Raw genomic sequence first — 17,852 nt, 5'->3', positions numbered from 1 at the left:
CAAATAATCCAATTAAAATACGGGCAGAGGACCCGAATAGACATTTTTTCCAAAAACGACATCCAGATGGTCAACAGACAGATGAAAAAATGCTCGACATCACTCATCATCAGAGAAATGCTGGTCAAAACCACAATTTACCTCACATGTTGGCGTGGCTAGCATCAAAAAGACAAGAAATGGCCAAAAATAATAATAATAAGTGTTGGTGAGGACGTGGAGAAAATGGAACCCTTGTCCACAGCTGGTGGGAATGCAAGCTGGTGCAGGAGAGAGGTTCCTCAAAAAACTAAAAACAGAATTACTTACGATCTAGGAATTCCACTACTGGGTATTTACGGGAAGAACATGGAAACACTATTTTGAAAAGATACATGCACCCCTATGTTGATTGCATTATTATTTACACTAACCAAGACAGGGAAGCGACCAGGTGCCCCCTGACAGATGAGTGGATAAAGAGGATGTGGTAGATACGACGGAATATCGTGCGACCCTAACAAAGAATGAGATTCTTTTGCCATTTGCAACACCATGGATGGACATAGAGGGTATGACGCTAAGTGAAATAAGTCAGAAGGAGAAAGACGGATGCTACGTGGTTGCACTTACATGGGAAATCTAAAAACCAAAATGAATAAGCAAACAAAACCAGACCCCAAAATACGCAGAACACAGATGGCTACCAGAGGGCATGGGGGGCTGGACACGAGCACAAAGGGGAGAGGGAGACACAGGCCTCCACTTAGGGAATGAAGTAGTCACGGGCATGAAGGTACAGCATGGGGAATACAGGCAACAGAAAGACAACCGAGTTTTCTGACCTCTGGCTTTAACTGATCTTTCCTAACTGCCCTCACACCCACACTCACTTTTGTGTGTGCGTGCGATGGCTGAGTTCATTTATGCTATTTTCGGCTTTGTATCTTTAAGTCAGTGTTTAAAGGAACAAACACCCTTGTGGCCTCATCTTAAGCATGATCTCTGTCATCCTAGGTCTTCTGCACTAATTATTCTATGTGTTTATAACTGCTGTTAAAATAAATATGATGATTAACACTTTTTTTTTAAAGGTTTTTTTTTTAAATTTATTTATTTGACAGAGATCACAAGTAGGCAGAGAGGCAGGCAGAAAGGAGAGGGGAGAAGCAGGCTCCATGCTGAGCAGAGAGCCCGATGTGGGGCTCGATCCCAGGACCCTGAGATCATGACCTGAGCTGAAGGCAGAGGCTTAACACCCTGAGCCACCCAGGCGCCCCAATGATTAACAGTTTTATAGAAAGTTCTTCTGCACGGAACTCGTGGACTACCAACAACTGCATGTATCGCATTTTGGTTAAATAATGGCCTAGACCAGGTTTTGCCAACCTCAGCGTGATGACCATCTGGGCTAGATGGTTCTTCGGGGTGCGGGTCTGTCCTGTGCTTTGCAGGGTGTTCAGCAAGCATCCCTGGGCCTCCCCACCAGAGACCAGCAGTACCTCCTCCAACTGCCGTGACCAGAAATATCACCAGACATTGCCTAATGTCCTGCGGGGGCCAAACTGCCCCTTTGGGAGCCACTGGCCTAGAATATCCATGACAGTTTCACTCCGTGCTGCTTCCCCAGTGTTGTACCATGTGAGCGTCTTCTGAAGCAACCTTGGCATTGACTGTCGGGAATCTGCAGCTTTCCCTGGATTAGGAACCTTCCAGATCCTTTCTCCTGAGCGCCTGACTTGTTATGTTTCAGGCAGATTCTCAGGGGATCTGAGGATCCACTGATGTCTGGCTTCCGCCGAGTCAATTCTCGGCTCCCCTGCTCCCGTCCCCGTGCGGCTTCCCCACTGAAGCAAGAGCTCCCAGCACACTCTTGAGCACACCAGCTATTCTCCCCATGCTTCCCCAGGTCAGTGATCTCCAAAATGACACTCTGGTGGCCTGAGTCACCACGCCTTCCAGAGTACCTGTCACACTCCCCGAGGAAAAGCTGACTCATGTAATACGATCCATTCTAGATCATCCGCATCAAAACTCCTGGGGATGAAGCGCTGAGTTTGCTTGGAATTCAAAGGGAGCTCGCTGCCTGCGGCTTGAGCTCACTGTTCCTCTCCCCAGTAGCTGACTGGGAATGAAAACTGCAGGTAAACCCCAAGCCTCCACCCAGCCTTCCTTTACTCTTACTGCACTGCCGCACGCAGAGGACAAACGTTAACATTGTAATTGCTCATCCCGTGCCATGCATCGGTTCATGAAAGACTGACAACAGCCCTTTTGGAGAGGTACTACTCTTATCCCCTTGTCTCAGAGAGGAAAAGCAAGGCACATGGCCAAGGTCACAGCTGGAGCAGTGCAGACATGACTGGACTCAGGCAGGGGGGACTGCAGAACCTCATCTCTTACTGATGTCACAATACCAGTGCCCACGCAGAAGCAGAATCCCTGGTATGGCTCTGAACTCTCTCTTCTTCCAGAACCTTCCCTTCTGCGCCCTCTCTACGGCTGTCAAGCAGATCTGATCATGTCATTCTCCCAGTTAAGACCTCTGAAGGGTCTCACTGTCAGCCTGATGATTTCCAGCCCCTCCCGCATGGACACGGGGGCGTCTCACACGATGGTTCCACACTTATCAACCTGGTCTGTCCCCATTCTTCACCGCATGCCCAGCGTTCCAGCCGCACAGGCACCCTGGGAGACTTTTTGTCTCCTCCCTCTGCTCCTGCCATCGCTCAGGCTTGGAACTATCCCCTCAGAGTTTGGCCTGGGACATCCCCCAGTCTTCAGGGATGGCTCAGATCCCAGTTCTTCCAAGCAGCCTTTCCTGATTTTTCCAACGGACACCAGGCCCTTCTCTATGCTTCCAGCTCAGCTCCCAGCTCTGTTACAGCATCTGTCGCATTATGTGATGATTACAAATCTGAGCACCTCCTCCCCGCCCCACTGACCATGAGCAGACAGAGGCTGATTATCAATGCTCCTCATCTCCCAGCCCCATTTGTGTGCATGTTTTTGGAACGGATGGAAAAGTCAGTCAAATATTTGAACTGATGTCCCCTGGAATCAGGCTAGGCCACCCTGTGTTTTCCCACCATTGAATTCACGAAAATAACCATCCCTGTGACCTTTGCAGTCTTGCTGTTGTATGGAAAATAGCCTAATGAAAGGAAAATTAAGGTTTTGGAAATCATGACCAGGAGTTTTTCCCTAAGAAAAGAACCCAAATAGATAAGGCACAGAAGTTTCTGCTAGGAAGGATGCCATGGTATCCACGGTACCCTCCATCTCAGGACTGCGGGAGCATGGAACAGGTGCGAGAGCTTAATTAAGGTCATTGCATTTTCCAATTCTACATTCACAACCTGTCAGGCTACTTCCAATATGACTGCCCAGAGTTAGGCCGTCTTGTAAGGTAAGGTAGTTGGGCAAGATGGAATCTAGAAGATTTCTTCTTATAGGATGTTCTATAATGAATTTAAATAAACACCAAAGGCCCTAAGTTATTCTCCAGGGGAGGGAGAAAGAGGAGAGTCTGTTCTCCATCTACTTAGCTCCAGATGATGTAATTTTCCCAGCAAGTATCATAGGGATGAGCATTCCACAATATTCACGAGATGTGGGATCGCTGTACCATTTTGGAGTATTTCCTTTCTACTAATTACATATACCAGGAGCTCCAGGGCACAGGGTGAAGGAGGTGGGCATCTTTCAAAGCTACTACAATAGCTAACACATGGGGTCCTTTAAGGGTCCTATAAGAGTGTTTTGAAAATGTTTATCTTCTCATTGACTCTCCACCAGAATGTGCGGCGTGAGGAAGGATACTGCTATTATCTTGATTTTACGGAGGAGGGTGCTACACTTCTGAAAACATGAGGAAAGGGACGATGTGGTTGTGATCAGAGCAGGCATGTAACTTTGGGTCTTCTCACTGCAGAGCCGGTGTCCTTTCCACCAACCATGTTGCCTTCTCCCAGAGAAGCCTTGATGACTCAGATTTCCTGGTACACGGACATGCTCACTAAGAAATGCAACTGGCACAAAGCAAGGACAACAGATGCTCACAGAACCCAACTGCTCTTTTGCTATGAACTTTGCTTTGAAGAGCCCCAAGGCTAGGGGCCGTTATGGAACAGAGAGGCAGGTTTGAATTCTAGACTCAGGTAGTGTAACGGTCTTAGCATGCATAGCACAGGGCTGGAGGTGAGTGGGTGCGCAGATAGAACAGGATACGAGAGAGGGGAGACCATAATTAGTAGGCTGAAAAATCCAACTGTGGATCATGGAGGGTTGGCACTGAAAAGGGGGAACCGCATGCATTTACTGTGGCCACATTAATAACTTATTTTATGGAGGACAGAAAGGCCTCCCCATCAACTTCCCATCTCCCTGTCTTATTTTTCCTCAGTGCCCCCTCCCCACTTCACCACACATTACACGTTCATGGGTCTCCTCCCCCTAAAAGGTAAGCCCACGAGGATGTGGAGTCTGTTTTGTCCTCACTGTCCAAAAAGGATAATTTCCTTTGTGAAAAAAATGAACCAACAGGGAAGAATAAAGAAAAATTTACCTAAAACAGGATGGCTACCACTTAGAAGAGATGCAGTAAAAACAGAAAAATTCTGAAAGCTTGAGAGTAAAGGGCAGTCCTAAATCTGTAAAAGCATACATTCTAAACTCTCTTCTCCTTTACCATGACATATCATAGATGTGAAAAGCTTTATTCGCTCCCTCAGTCCTGTCCATCAAGAAAAACATTTAGCAAGTGCTCTCTTTGGAAAATTCAACTCTCCTTTTAGACATTACTAAGCCAAGTAGGAGACACACAGATTGAGAGCACAAAGGTACCCCTCAGATTTCCAACCCCCTCCCCTCCGCCATTTTCCTACCATTGAAATAGTTGCATGTTTCTAAGGAATCCCTCGAAAATTAAGCGACTATCTTATAACCTATCATGTTTACTACTGGCGAGGGAGTGGCAGTTTACTTTTAATAATTCATAGAGAAATGAATGCCAAAACATCTACGACAATCCAGGTTCATGACAGCAGTTGGTCTCTTTCCAAGAGAGCTTTGTATCATCACTCTCTGTCACGTGGTAACAGAGGCAAGGCAGGACACTGGGCCTCAACCACGGGTCGGGGATTACAGGTTATCAAACCCCTCTGATACTCTTTTAGGAAATTGGGGGCAATTTTTGAAATTAAAAATCACTACTTTAAATCCTACTCTTCCTTGAAAAAAACTTGAGGACCATTTCATCATCCTTTCTAAAGAAAGACGTGTAATAAAGAGATACTGCTTTCTGGCTACGGATTTCAGAGACACTGCTTGTTAAAGTTTTTAAAAAGACATTAATTTCCTCAGCGGACAGAGGAACTTTATTATCTACAAATATAACACTGAAAATGAAATGAAACTTCCAGGGGAACAGCTTTTGTGATGGGATGTGCACGAGTTATAAAGAGAGTTTTCAGAGGGGAGAGAGAACAATTTTCTTCTTGGAGACCAAAAATGTGTGAGAAATTATGCTACGAACTACAGTGCCTGAGGCTGAAGAATGACAGAAATAAGTACTGAAATCCAAGAAAACAGTTAATCAGCCTCATTTGAGGCCAGCAGGCACGCACTGTGTATTTTATTATGGCCTTCTAAGATAAGAAACTCAACATTAGAGCTTTTGTTTTTCTCTTGGACTCTAGTCAGCAGGAAACTATGCTCTTCTATATATAGAGCAGAGCACTGAGCCTTCCTGAGTCGAGAATGCATTTTGAGATTTTTTTTTTTCCCCACTAGTGGTGATGAATTTAAATTAATTCATTCATAACCCTTCCTCTGCCCTTTCCAAGGGCCAGGGACCCACGTTTCTGAAGTCCTGTCTAAGGCTGGGATGGGAGACATAAAACCGTGAGACACACAGAGTGTGACCCACGGCCCTCTCCAGCTCTGATAGAGGAGCCCAGCAGTGGTGGCTTCCTCCCAGAACTTCAGCCCTCCACACCAGCACGGCCATGCTTAAATCATGCTTGGCTGGGTGGTGGTGCCGGAAGGCAGGATGCACGGCAAGGAGGCCTGTGTTTGAGACCCAGCTGGGCCTCTCACTTGCTGTACATCTAGGTTGGGCTCCTCCAGTTAAACAAAGAGACCTAGCCAGCCACCTCACAGGCTTTCTCAGAGCATAGTGCTAGCGCAGTGTGCTCCCACTAAGCCGGGATCCCGACACAGGATTCCACGTGGGACTCGATCCTAGGACTCCAGGGTCATGACCGGAGCCGCTTAACCAGTTGAGCCACCCAGGTGCCCCAAGGTGGTTGCTGTTTTAACTAGGGATGTGCTTAAGCAGGGACCATTCATCGTAAACCAGTCGTTATGGATATTATCCATGAATTTATTAAAAACACTTCCTTTAGAGTTTTGGTTATTTTTGGCCCTTAAAAATCTTTCTGGACAACAGTTCTGAGATGATCAAAAATCAACAGTCACACATTGGGCAAGAGCAAGTTTTCTACTGATGCATATAGGAATTCAGGAGCAGATTCTCCTTCTTTTGAAAATATGCTGCCTTTTTTCATCCTCTTAAGACTTCAAAAGATGTTAGTGGTGTGTACAATCTCATTTTAACCCACCCCTGAGCAGTTTGCTCATCACCTTAGCGGGGAAGATCCGTCCTGCTCACGGTGACATCAAGTTGCACTTTAATCACATCACAGCCCTGGGAGTCACAGTCACATCATAAAACAATATTGACGTGCAGCCACTTAGAAGTAAGAAATTGACGGTTCTGGCCTGAAGAGGTCAGCGACAAATGGTCACTGATACAAGAAAGAGAATCCTTCCATGGAAAACGCATTTCATTTAAGTAAGTATGTGGGTTCACAGCCATGAACAAAACCCTGAGCTTCTTTGAACAGATGCTACTTCACAAGCCAACGACATTTGGGTCTTTGGTTTCGTTCTTGCCAGGCCACCAAGGCACCAAGGCTTATCACCATTGAACACTGATTTGTAGACAGAAGCGTTCTTAGCATAAGCCAACCCAATAATTAGATAGTTATGGCGACAAGAAACCTTGGAAATCATCTAATTCATGACCAGGAATTATTCTTTAGAATTTCCTATGGCCCTAGAGGCCACGTGAAAAAAAGCAGTTGTTACCATGGAATGTATTTATACTAGGATTATAAATGAATTGTGCTCTTTGGAAGGTCTAAAAGTAATTATGGAATAATATGATTAAGAAAGACCACTGGTGTTATTAATTGTGGGTCTACCACAACACTTGGCATGCAGTATTCAGTAAATACTACGAAGAGTTCAAGTTGGTTTTGGAAACTTTCCTGCATCTGGTTGACCATCACTGGTCTGGATTTGTTAACACAGATGCACGACTAATATCCCGGAAGAGGAAAAACCATTCTACCTCCAGAAACAGTCACAGTCAAGTTAACAACCTACTTCAACCTATCTCACGCGAGGTTACCGAGTTGGACAGGTCCTGAGCAAACGATCTCCCCTGTTGGTTTTCCTTTATGAAATATACGAGTGAAACATCTGAGACAGCTGTTAGCCTAGCTGCCTCAAAGACCTCCAGGACCCTCTCCAGCAGTTCCTGGGTTCTTCTGTAAGTCGGATTACAATCTTGTGTTATTTCTCTCATTCTTAATAATTGGTCTTCTACAGACTTGGGGAGTGACTACCAACTTCCTGCCTTTTCATAAAAATCTCACCAATCATTTGGAGACAGTCTATCACTCCTTTCTCTCATCTGCCTAGAATGTTCGCTCATTTCCCTTCTCCCTCTTCATCTGGTCATCCCCATTTTTTGGATTTCAGCTGAGATGCAGCTCTCCAGAGAAGCCTACCCTGAATCCCACCTACTGAGCTGACCCCCTGCTGTATGCTGTCCTCCCGCCCTGACTCTCCCAATGTATGCTGCTGGCAGAGTCTGCATCCCTGGGGCAGGAGCCCTCCAAACCTGGTTCACTACTGTATCCCCAGGGTCAAGTACACAGCTTGGTCCAGAAAAGGCACTCAGTAAAAAATTGCTGACTGATCTTACAGATGCTAAGGAAACACAGGTACCTTCCTTTTTAAGTGTCAGAACTTTCCTGCTCTAGCTGTTGAGGGACTCAGGGGTAGGAAAAGGTAGAGGAAAAGTGAATTTATCAGAGATACATTTATCTGTCCACTTTGAGACCCATGTGTAGTAAGCAAATGCATCCTCTGTAGAGCTCAATGTCTGCTTCTTAAAATTTCCTAAACCAAAACTCAGTGGGCGAAAAATAAAATGGTATTAAGAACATCAATTATTGGGTGGTGGGACTATGGGCATTGGGGAGGGTATGTGCTATGGTGAGTGCTGTGAAGTATGTAAACCTGGCGATTCACAGACCTGTACCCCTGGGGCTAATAATACGTGATATGTTTATAAAAAAATAAAAAAGTAAAAAATATCAATTATTGATATACATGAGGAATAATGGGAACAAAAATGTGGATTTTTTTGCTTTTTTTAGTTCCAATGCAGAGATTTCAATTACTCTTTCCATGCTAATGCACTAGTCAGGATGCCCCCCTCACCTACCTTTCACCTACTTGTGCTTATTTTTCAGATCTCTGTAAATTCCTAGAATTCTGGAAGTTAAGTTTTAGTCTTAGCTGGAGGATACTGGAGACAGTTGGATGATCCAATAGGAAACCCTACACCTCACGAGTTTGCTAGGAGAGCCAAGGATGGTCACTTCCCCCATTTTATCGTCTACAACAAATATGGTGTCAGAGAATTAAATGAAGGTACAACGAACTTCAGTGGGTATAGTTCATCATCAACATTACAGGATCTTAAACTCAAGTCTGCTATTACTCAGTGTGACAAGCAAAGGTTGATGTGCAACTTTAAAGGAAGACATTTTTCCTTTTTTCTAATATCTACAAAAACAGAATTCACACAGCTCAACAACCAGCTGGGGAGCGTACCCACAACTAAAGCTTGCTTCTACAGTTAAGGGAATTTCTAAGGAAACATTAAACGTTAGATTAAAATACCTTTCTAGGGATGCCTGGGTGGCTCAGTTGGTTAGGTGACTGTCTTCGGCTCAGGTCATGATCCTGGAGTCCCGGGATCGAGTCCCACATCGGGCTCCCTGCTCAGCGGGGAGTCTGCTTCTCCCTCTGACCCTCCCACTTCTCATGCTCTCTCTCTCTCTCTCTCATTCATTCTCTCTCAAATAAATAAATAAAATCTTTAAAAAAAAACCTTTCTATTTGAAGCTCAGAAGAACTTAATAACATTCGTTTAATAAATGTTTACTGAGTATTTGCTATATGACAGGTCCCACCCAGGATGGAGCGGGGGGTTGAATGGGAAGACAAGGCTGGTCCCCACCCCCATCTAAGAGAAAATATACATACACACAACATGGGGCCAGTGTGTGTAGACAGACACAGCCCAGAAGGAGGCAGACCTTCCCCTGGGAATCTGAGAAGGGGTCAAGGAGGACATGGTATTTCTTGAAAAACAAGTAGAATTTTGCTCTGCAAACGAAGATGGAGTGCGTGGCAGAGGAGAGGAGAATGCATTCCAGACAGGGAGTGCTCGACATGTCAGGATCATGAGAAAAATGCAAAGGGTTAAAGACACGTTTTTGCCACCATCATTAATATTTATATAACGCGTGTGTTGCGAGAATGCAAAGTTCAACAGGGACAAAGACCATCAGGTTCACTCTAAATATTTTTGACAGGGAGTAGATTAAGAACCTAACCATAGTGGCTACCCGGGACTCTACATTCATTCATTCGTTCGTTCATTCATTCATTCACACGGTTGTTTATTCACTCCAACATTTATTAAGCATCTATCTTAACTATAAGCCAAGCCCCATTCTAGGTGCTCAGCATACAAGCCTGAACGAAACAGTTCTCACCTCTGTGGACAGTATATTCGATTAGGTGAGAAGAGCAATAAGCGAAATGAAAAGCCATCAATATGGGCTATTAGATGGGGAAAAAGCTCCAAAAAGAATAAAGGGGGGGGTGCTGGACAACACGCTGTGTTGGGAGAAGGGTTATAATGTTAAGTAGTGAGATCCAGGAGGGTCTCCCTGAAAAGGTGACAACTGAGTACAGAGCCCAGGGAGGTGCGGGAGGGAGCCCTGAGTGTGTGTGAGGGAAGAATGGTCTCGAGCGAGGGAACAGTCAGCAGAAAGGCCCTTTGTCTGAGGGCACCTGGCATGTCCAAGGCGGCGAGAACATCGAGAGGCCTTTGTGGTACGCGAGGATGGACAGTGCGGCGAACAAGTCAGGGAGATGACAGGGGTCCGTGCCATGCTGGCCTTCTTTGCTTTTCATTCGTAAGTGGGCTGGAAGGCCAAAGAAGCATTCTGGGCACGGACATTATTATGGGTTATCGCATCCCCCTCAAAATTCATGTGTTTGAATCTTTTTTTTTTTTTAAGATTTTATTTATTTGACAGAGAGAGAGATCATAAGTAGAGAGAGAGAGAGAGAGAGGAGGAAGCAGGCTCCCTGCCCAGCAGAGAGCCCGATGTGGGACTCGATCCCAGAACCCTGAGATCAGGACCTGGGCTGAAGGCAGAGGCTTAACCCACTGAGCCACCCAGGCAGCCCCCATGTGTTTGAATCTTAAACCCAGTACCTCAGAATGGGACTGCCTCTGGAGACAGTGTCTTTATTTATTTATTTTTATTTTTATTTTTTAAAAAGAATTTATTTATTTATTTGACAGAGAGAGACACAGCGAGAGAGGGAACACAAGCAGGGGGAGTGGGAGAGGGAGAAGCAGGTTCCCCACTGAGCAGGGAGCCTGATGCGGGACTCGATCCCAGGACCCTGGGATCATGACCTGAGCCGAAGGCAACCACTTAACAGGCTGAGCCACCCAGGAACCCCTGACAGTGTCTTTAAAGGAACGACTGAGCAAGATGAGGTCATTGGGATTGGGGGTGGGGTTCTAACTAAATGGTGATTTTTTAAGAGCAGGAGATTAGGACACAGACACACACAGAGGGAAGACCACGAGAGGACCCAGGGAGAAGTGGGTTGTCTACAAGCCAAGGAGAGAGGCCTCAGGGGAAACCATTCCTGCTGACAGTCAGATCTTGGACTTCGAGCCGCCATAGCTGTGGGAACATAAATTCCTGCTGTTTAGGCTGCCCAGTCTGTGGTACTGTGCTGTGGCGGTCCTAGCAGACTAAGGCTGTCAAGACCTGATTTTTGTTAAGTGTTATCTGTCTGACTGAAAGACAGGAGTGGAGGCAGGAGACCAGGCAGCAGGGACAAAGGGGTCAGGCCACTGGGTGGGAAGTGGCTCATCACTGAGACATATTCTCCGTGTAGACCTAACAGGATTTGCCAAACCCTCAGACATGAGGTGCCAGAGAAAGAAGGGTACCCAGGGTGACCGCAAGATTTCTGGCCTGAGGGACCGGAAGGACGAATTTCCCTTTTCCTTAACTAAGAGGGACTCCTTTAAAGTGTATTCCCTCGGGACGCCTGGGTGGCTCAGTTGGTTAAGCAGCTGCCTTCGGCTCAGGTCATGATCCCAGCGTCCTGGGATCGAGTCCCACATCGGGCTCCTTGCTTGGCAGGGAGCCTGCTTCTCCCTCTGCCTCTGCCTGCCATTCTGTCTGCCTGTGCTTGCTCTCTCTCCCTCTCTCTCTCTGACAAATAAATAAATAAAATCTTTGAAAGAAAAAAAAAAAAATAAAGTGTATTCCCTCAAAAATCTTCCCCAAATTCCTTCAGGGTCAACAGGGATACAGATCCCATCTTCCTTTTACCAACAGGGAAGCCGGAGCACAGGGAACGGATGAACTAAGATGAGAAAGAAAATTAGTGGCTGATTAGGATTTTAAGTCTGAATCCCAAGATTTATGTCAATTAGATCAGAGTTTACTGTGGATATTAGAAATTGCATGATACCTGGAATGAGAAAACATCACTTTCAGAAAAGACATGAATCATCAGGGAAGGAAACAAACGAAGACCATGTCATTTCAGGAAATGGATACAAACAAAATCTTCGCTAAGACTGAATCAAACCTATTTGTAATGTACTTTCAGGGGCACGGAGGGTGCATTTTAATGTAATCTGGTGGAACATTCACCATGGTTTCTTGGACATTTTCACTGCGTGCCATGTGATAAGACGATGGATTTGGACGGAAAAAGACACTTGTTCTTTGCAAACAACCCTAACGAGGCTGGAGGTGGGGTTATTACTCCTGGTTTACAGATGAGGAATTGAAAGCAAAAAGAAGTGGTGCCTGAGGCTGACATCCCGGCAGTTCGACTGTGGAACCCCGTGATGCGGGGGTCCCCTCCAGGTGGCTGTCCTGCCGGGGGCCGTCCCTCGACTTTGGATAAATACGGCACTCTTCAAGTTTGCTTCAACTTCATCTCTAGCTCCCTCCTCCTGCACCCCTCCCCCACATGTGGTGAGCCAACGCTGTACGTGACCATGTCAGTAACATGTAATGTGCTACGATGGAACATGTCACATCGTTGCGTCGTGGAGGAAGCCCAGGTTAGAGCAATGATTAAGAACTTACTTCTGTCTACAGCATCATTATCAACAACAGCCGAACTCTGGCGAGGGCCCAAATGTCCACCGACTAATGAGGGGATAAAGAAGAGGTGGTGTGTATCTACGGTGGACTATTACTTGGCCATCAAAGAGGCCACCTTGCCATTTGCAACAACATGGATGGAGCTAGAGGGTATTACATTGGCCGAGTGAAGTCAGAGAAAGACAAATACCTTATGATCTCATTTATGCGTGAAGTTTAAGAAAGAAAACAGAGGAGCGTATGGGAAAGGGGAGGGGAAGAAGAGAGGAAAACAAACCATAGGAGACTCTGAATGATGGAGAACAAACAGAGGGTTGATGGAGGGAAGGAGGTGGGGGATGGGTAGTAAGGCGATGAGCACTGGGTGTTGTACCTAAGGTATGAATCACTGAGTTCTACTCCTGAAACCAACATTGCCTGGTATGTTAATGAAGTAAAACTTAAATTAAAAAAAAAAAAAAGATCTTGTTCACACAAATCAGAACAGATTGAGTGTCCTTGGGAGAACGTGAGCAAGATGGTAATGGGTCTACAGACCATCTCGGTAAATGGTTATTATGATGAACTTGGGATTATTTGGCGTGGAAGAGAGAAGCCCTTAATAAAGCCACCGGTAGACACCTTTGACGATTTGGAAACTTTTCACAGGAAAGGAAGACTAGAAATAGAACAGAAGGGGTCTGAGTTAGGAGAAGTAAAACTTGTAACTTACTATAAGAAACTCGGTGATGATCATACCTTCCTGACAAGGGGGGTGGTCTCTCTGGGGGCCTTGGGAGGCTCCTGCTCGTGCAGGGAGAGGAAGGCAAATGGTAGGAAGGATGCGACAGGCAGCGGGCTGCTTGCCTGGATACTGTCTATGGCCCCTTCCATAACAGGTACATTTGTTCAGATTTACGGCCCAAAGCCCGGCATTAATGCTCCTTAATTCTTCATCTGGTTTTCACGGGACTTAACAGTGTTTCATCAGGAGCCGACGGCAGGAGTGCACCAAGGCTGGCAGGTGACATTCCATTAGACCTCGGGGACTTCGTGGCCAGCTCACCTAAGCGCTTGGGAATGTTTCTTCCCACTTGCTGTGTTTTTTGGGGGTCACTGGAAATTGCCAGAAGAGAGAAAGGCTTCCTTCTTTCTGTGTTAAGCTTGGTGAAACCAAGGATGAAATCATGTTGACAGAGAACAGGGAGCATTTGGAGGCAGCTAAAAGGAGGGTAGTGTCGCCAAAGACAGTGGCAGAGTCCACGCTGGTGAGAGGTGGCCTGTGACTCCCGTTGCTTCAGATCTGTCCAGGACTTCTGGAAGTCCTGGGGACGCTCAGAAAAAAATCTCTCCATCTTTATTTGTTTGGGAAGAAGAGACCTCTCTCTCTCTGGAGGGTGATCTTGTTCAAGTGATGTCCACGTTAACTCCCTACGTCCTGGCTGGTCTATCAGAACAACCCTGTCCTTGACCTAAGGTGGGAGGGGAGGGAGACAGGAGGGAGTGAGAGCCCGAGGGTGGCAAGAAGCACAGGGGATGGCCTGGGCCCAGCTGCCAACAGCAGGCTCTTCCCCCTCCTGGCCCCTCTTCCCATAATCTCATCTGTTCTCTCTGATTCATTTCAGTAAAGAACCCGACCTGGTTTAGGTCCAACAAACCTACCCACTGGTCGACATGCGGCTGAGATATTCTACAAATACACACAGAAATTCCTGAACCGAAGAACGGTATGTCCCCTGGCGGTTAAGACTTCCCACTGAAACTTTTAAAATGGCTTATTTTAGTAGAAACACATTTAGCAACTACCACGCTCCCTCGAGGATTTTTTTCAATTGATTAAAGCTCCTGGGAGATACAAAGACTTACTAGGCAGACAGAGGGTGTGGAGAACGGGGATCAGACTGACTGTGAGCTGTCTTCAGGAGGAAGCCCCAGGCCTGAGGACATGACCCCTTGACTTACTACCTAGGACGGTGTTTTTCAAAGCGTCTGTGAGGAAGGACCCGTTTTGTTGGCTGGCTGGCCAGTGTATTTTCTATTTTAATTTTCAATCTATCACAAACTGATGCTTTTGTAAAATATAATAAAAAACCTAAAAAACGAAACCCTTTTTATTATCAGATTCAACAGACATAAAATCATTCTGTCAAATCGCTATAAAAGCATCTAAAAACTTGGCCTCAGTTTCTGTACTGATAGGGTTACAGGTGGGCAACGAGCAGTCTGCAGAGCCCTCTCGCGAAGCCGGCATCGGAGAACTGACTTTGCCTTCCTTAGTTTCTCTACTTACTCAGTCTCCCCAGGTCACGTGAAGATTAAGATGATAATAAAGATATATCAAAGACTAAAAAGTGCCATCCACATTTAAAATGACTACTTTCTTTATTAACAGTAACAGTAGTTAAGAAGGATGCCAAGGCGCCAAAGAAAGCTTTTTCCAGCGAGGGTGGATATTAACGCTCAATCAAGTCAGAATCCTAGCAACAGCTACTTCCCTTGGAATCGCTTAGAGCCCAAACACAGAGTACTTGGCGGAGAGTCGGGAAACGATCACAGAAAGCTCCTGACTGTGTCCATCCTGCCTCTGGCTCTCTGCCTGGTGACCAGCAGGCTCCCCCCGGACTGCAACTTTCCCATTGGCAGGACCCAGCTAACAGCTGTCATTACTCCGGGACAGGCACTCGGGGTCCCAAGCTCAGACACATCTTGCACGGTGGGTGGATTGTACCACTTCTTGTTATGCTAGGGAATTAGGGCAAGCAATATGCCTTGGAAACACGTTGGGAAATCTGGGAGGAGTGGGGTGGTATTTGAACACACACAGAGGCACGAACAATTCAAACTGAGTCCTTTGGGTCCTTTTTCCAGATCTCCCAGCAGGGCTACTGGAGGGGATTCTGATTGAAGAGGGGTCTGTGTCAGGTGTGGGTACACACTAATGGCTCGGTAATCAGGCTCCAGCCCTCCTCGTCCTTCATCAGTAAGAACAAGGGCTTGCCTTCCACTTCTCCCATCCCACTGCTTTTCCACCACCCTCCTGCCAACTCTCATCTTTTCTTATTTACATTCAAATTGCCTTTTTCCTTTCTTTGAGAGAGACAGCACAGGAGTGAGCAGGGGGTGGGGGGGGAGGGAAAGAATCTCAAGCTGACTCCCGCTGAGCGCAGAGCCCTACATGGGCCTCCATCTCATGACCCTGAGAGTGTGACCTGAGACGAGATCAAGAGTTGGACGCTTAACCCACTGAACCACCCAGGAGCCCCAGTCTTTTTGTATCATAAAAAACAATACACACAAAGTAAAAAAGCAGTATGGAAAGGTATGAAATATAAAAGAATTTCTCTCCCATCTCCCCACCTGGGGGATAACCACTATTGATAATTAGTGGTATATGCTTTCAAAAAACGTTAAGACTTATAAAAGCCTATGTGTTATATATATAACACACATATGTTATTCTTTATATAAATTTATGTATTTAGATATACTTATGTGTAAATACATATATTAATATATTTATATCAAGTACTTAATTTATATCAAATATTTGTAATTAAAATCCATATTAAATATATTAATATATTCACACATATTAGTACATTTATACATATTATGCTATTTATATAGTACATGCGTGTATACTATATGTTACTTTTTCTTTTTGATAAATGTGATTGTTCTGTAGTTTGGCAATAGGCAACACTATTTTTTTTTTCTTCACACTTTCCTTGACATTCAGTGTTTGGTCTGATTTTACTTTCGAACTTTTCCCCTAGCGAGAATGAGCCCTTACCCTGCCTGGTCTTTGCATTCCTGAGTCACGGTCAGATCCCCAAACCACGCCCCCCAGCCAAGGCCCCTCCCCTCCCCCACCAATTACCTTTCCAGCCTCTGCATGGTCAAGGCCAGTGTTTTGTTTAGCTCCTCGATCATCCTGCAGCCAGAGGGGTGCATGGGGAGGGAGCCGGTGGTGGAGGGGAGGTGCGGGCCGAGACTGCCGTACTGCAGCTGGTGTTGGATCTGGGAAGGCAGGACCGTGTGGTGGTGCTGGGCCCCACTCTGCTGGCCGCTCTTCTGGGCGGCATAGGACGCCAGGGAGAGGTCTGGCCCCCCGACAGGCATGCAGATCATGACTTTCTTTGGAGGTAGCGGCGGTGACAGTTTCACTGGCAGACAAGGCAATTTCACAGGGGCGCCAGGATCTGCAGCAAAAGGAGGGCGAGAGGCAGCCATGAGTTTGGGGCACGGGCAGAAGACTGGACCATTGCATGGGCGCCCACCCTGGGACTGTGGGCACGGACGTGGGCCCGGAGACGAAATGCACCGGCTGAAGACACCAGTGGGGTAGGTGCTACTCAATGAGCACACAGTGACTCTTATCTCCTGCTGAAAGCGGGCCTTGGGGACCCAGGCAGGCATTAGTGACGTCTGTCACATAGCTGTCAGGCTAAGTAAGGCTCACCAGCAGCAGGAAGGGGGAACAAACACAGCACATCCTTCTGTTCATGGAAGCCCATGGAACTTCAAGGAGACCTGTTCTAGGGTAACCATGATGTCTATAGCTTTGTCACTGTCCTGTGAAAATATCGTCTCCGCAGGCACACTCTAACAGGCACGAGACTAGAAGCCAGTCCTACTTCAGATCCATAAACAGCGTGAACCTCCACAAGTGACGTCCCTGGTGCTAGCCTTCATGCCCTCCCCTGTCACCTGGGCATGATGCTTTATGAGGGCTCGCAGTCACACAGCGGGCTTGGGTACCCCACGTGGAGGCAAGGCTTCTGTGGTCTGTGGTCTGCGTCGCTCATCTCTCCCTGTCCACACAGGACCTCCGTGAGATCTGAGCTCGGTGGCGGGACTGGTTGGCCCACTCACGTGGCAGCCACAGTTGGGTTGTTCAAACTGTAGGGAAGCTCCAACAAGTACTCCTAGGCCCTGGTGCGACCCCCACGCAACCAGCACCCCTAGGTCTCAGGACACTGGCTCTGAAGCTTCCCAGAGATGCTCAAACTCAGGGGAGCTGCAGGACAGACCAGTCCTCGGGCCATCTTTGGGACAACCTTGCAAATTCCTGGAAAATGGTCTAGCTCTGGTCGGGGGCAGGGTTCAGTCCTGTGGGCTGCAGGCTGGCCTTCGAGAAGCTCGGCCAGGAGGGGTCACGGCAGGGGTGGGGAAGGCTGGACGGCCGCGTCAGAGCGCTCTCCCCTTCACACCTGGTGTCCACATGGGGAGGACCGCAGGTTCTGTGTCCTGCTCCTTGAGGACTTAGACTTCTCTCCGTCTATCTACTTCAAGTGTGGCCTTCTC

The 17,852-nt window shown here is 46.8% G+C and overlaps 1 protein-coding gene across 1 annotated transcript in view; it reads right to left on the bottom strand.

The window, feature by feature from the left end:
- Nucleotides 1–17,852, bottom strand: part of LOC111156742 (phosphatase and actin regulator 1) — a 552,659-nt gene that overhangs the window by 50,462 nt on the left and 484,345 nt on the right. The window contains exon 7 of the mRNA XM_022517799.1: nucleotides 16,426–16,747. Within this exon, the coding sequence (XP_022373507.1) occupies nucleotides 16,426–16,747 (322 nt within the window). The remainder of the gene's footprint in view (nucleotides 1–16,425; nucleotides 16,748–17,852) is intronic.

Source organism: Enhydra lutris, unplaced genomic scaffold (genome assembly GCF_002288905.1).
Source record: "Enhydra lutris kenyoni isolate GAN:26980312 unplaced genomic scaffold, ASM228890v2 scaffoldscaffold48, whole genome shotgun sequence".
NCBI lineage: Eukaryota > Metazoa > Chordata > Mammalia > Carnivora > Mustelidae > Enhydra > Enhydra lutris.
The sequence above is the reverse complement of the archived record's forward strand: the minus strand, read 5'-3'. Positions and strand labels throughout refer to the sequence as shown.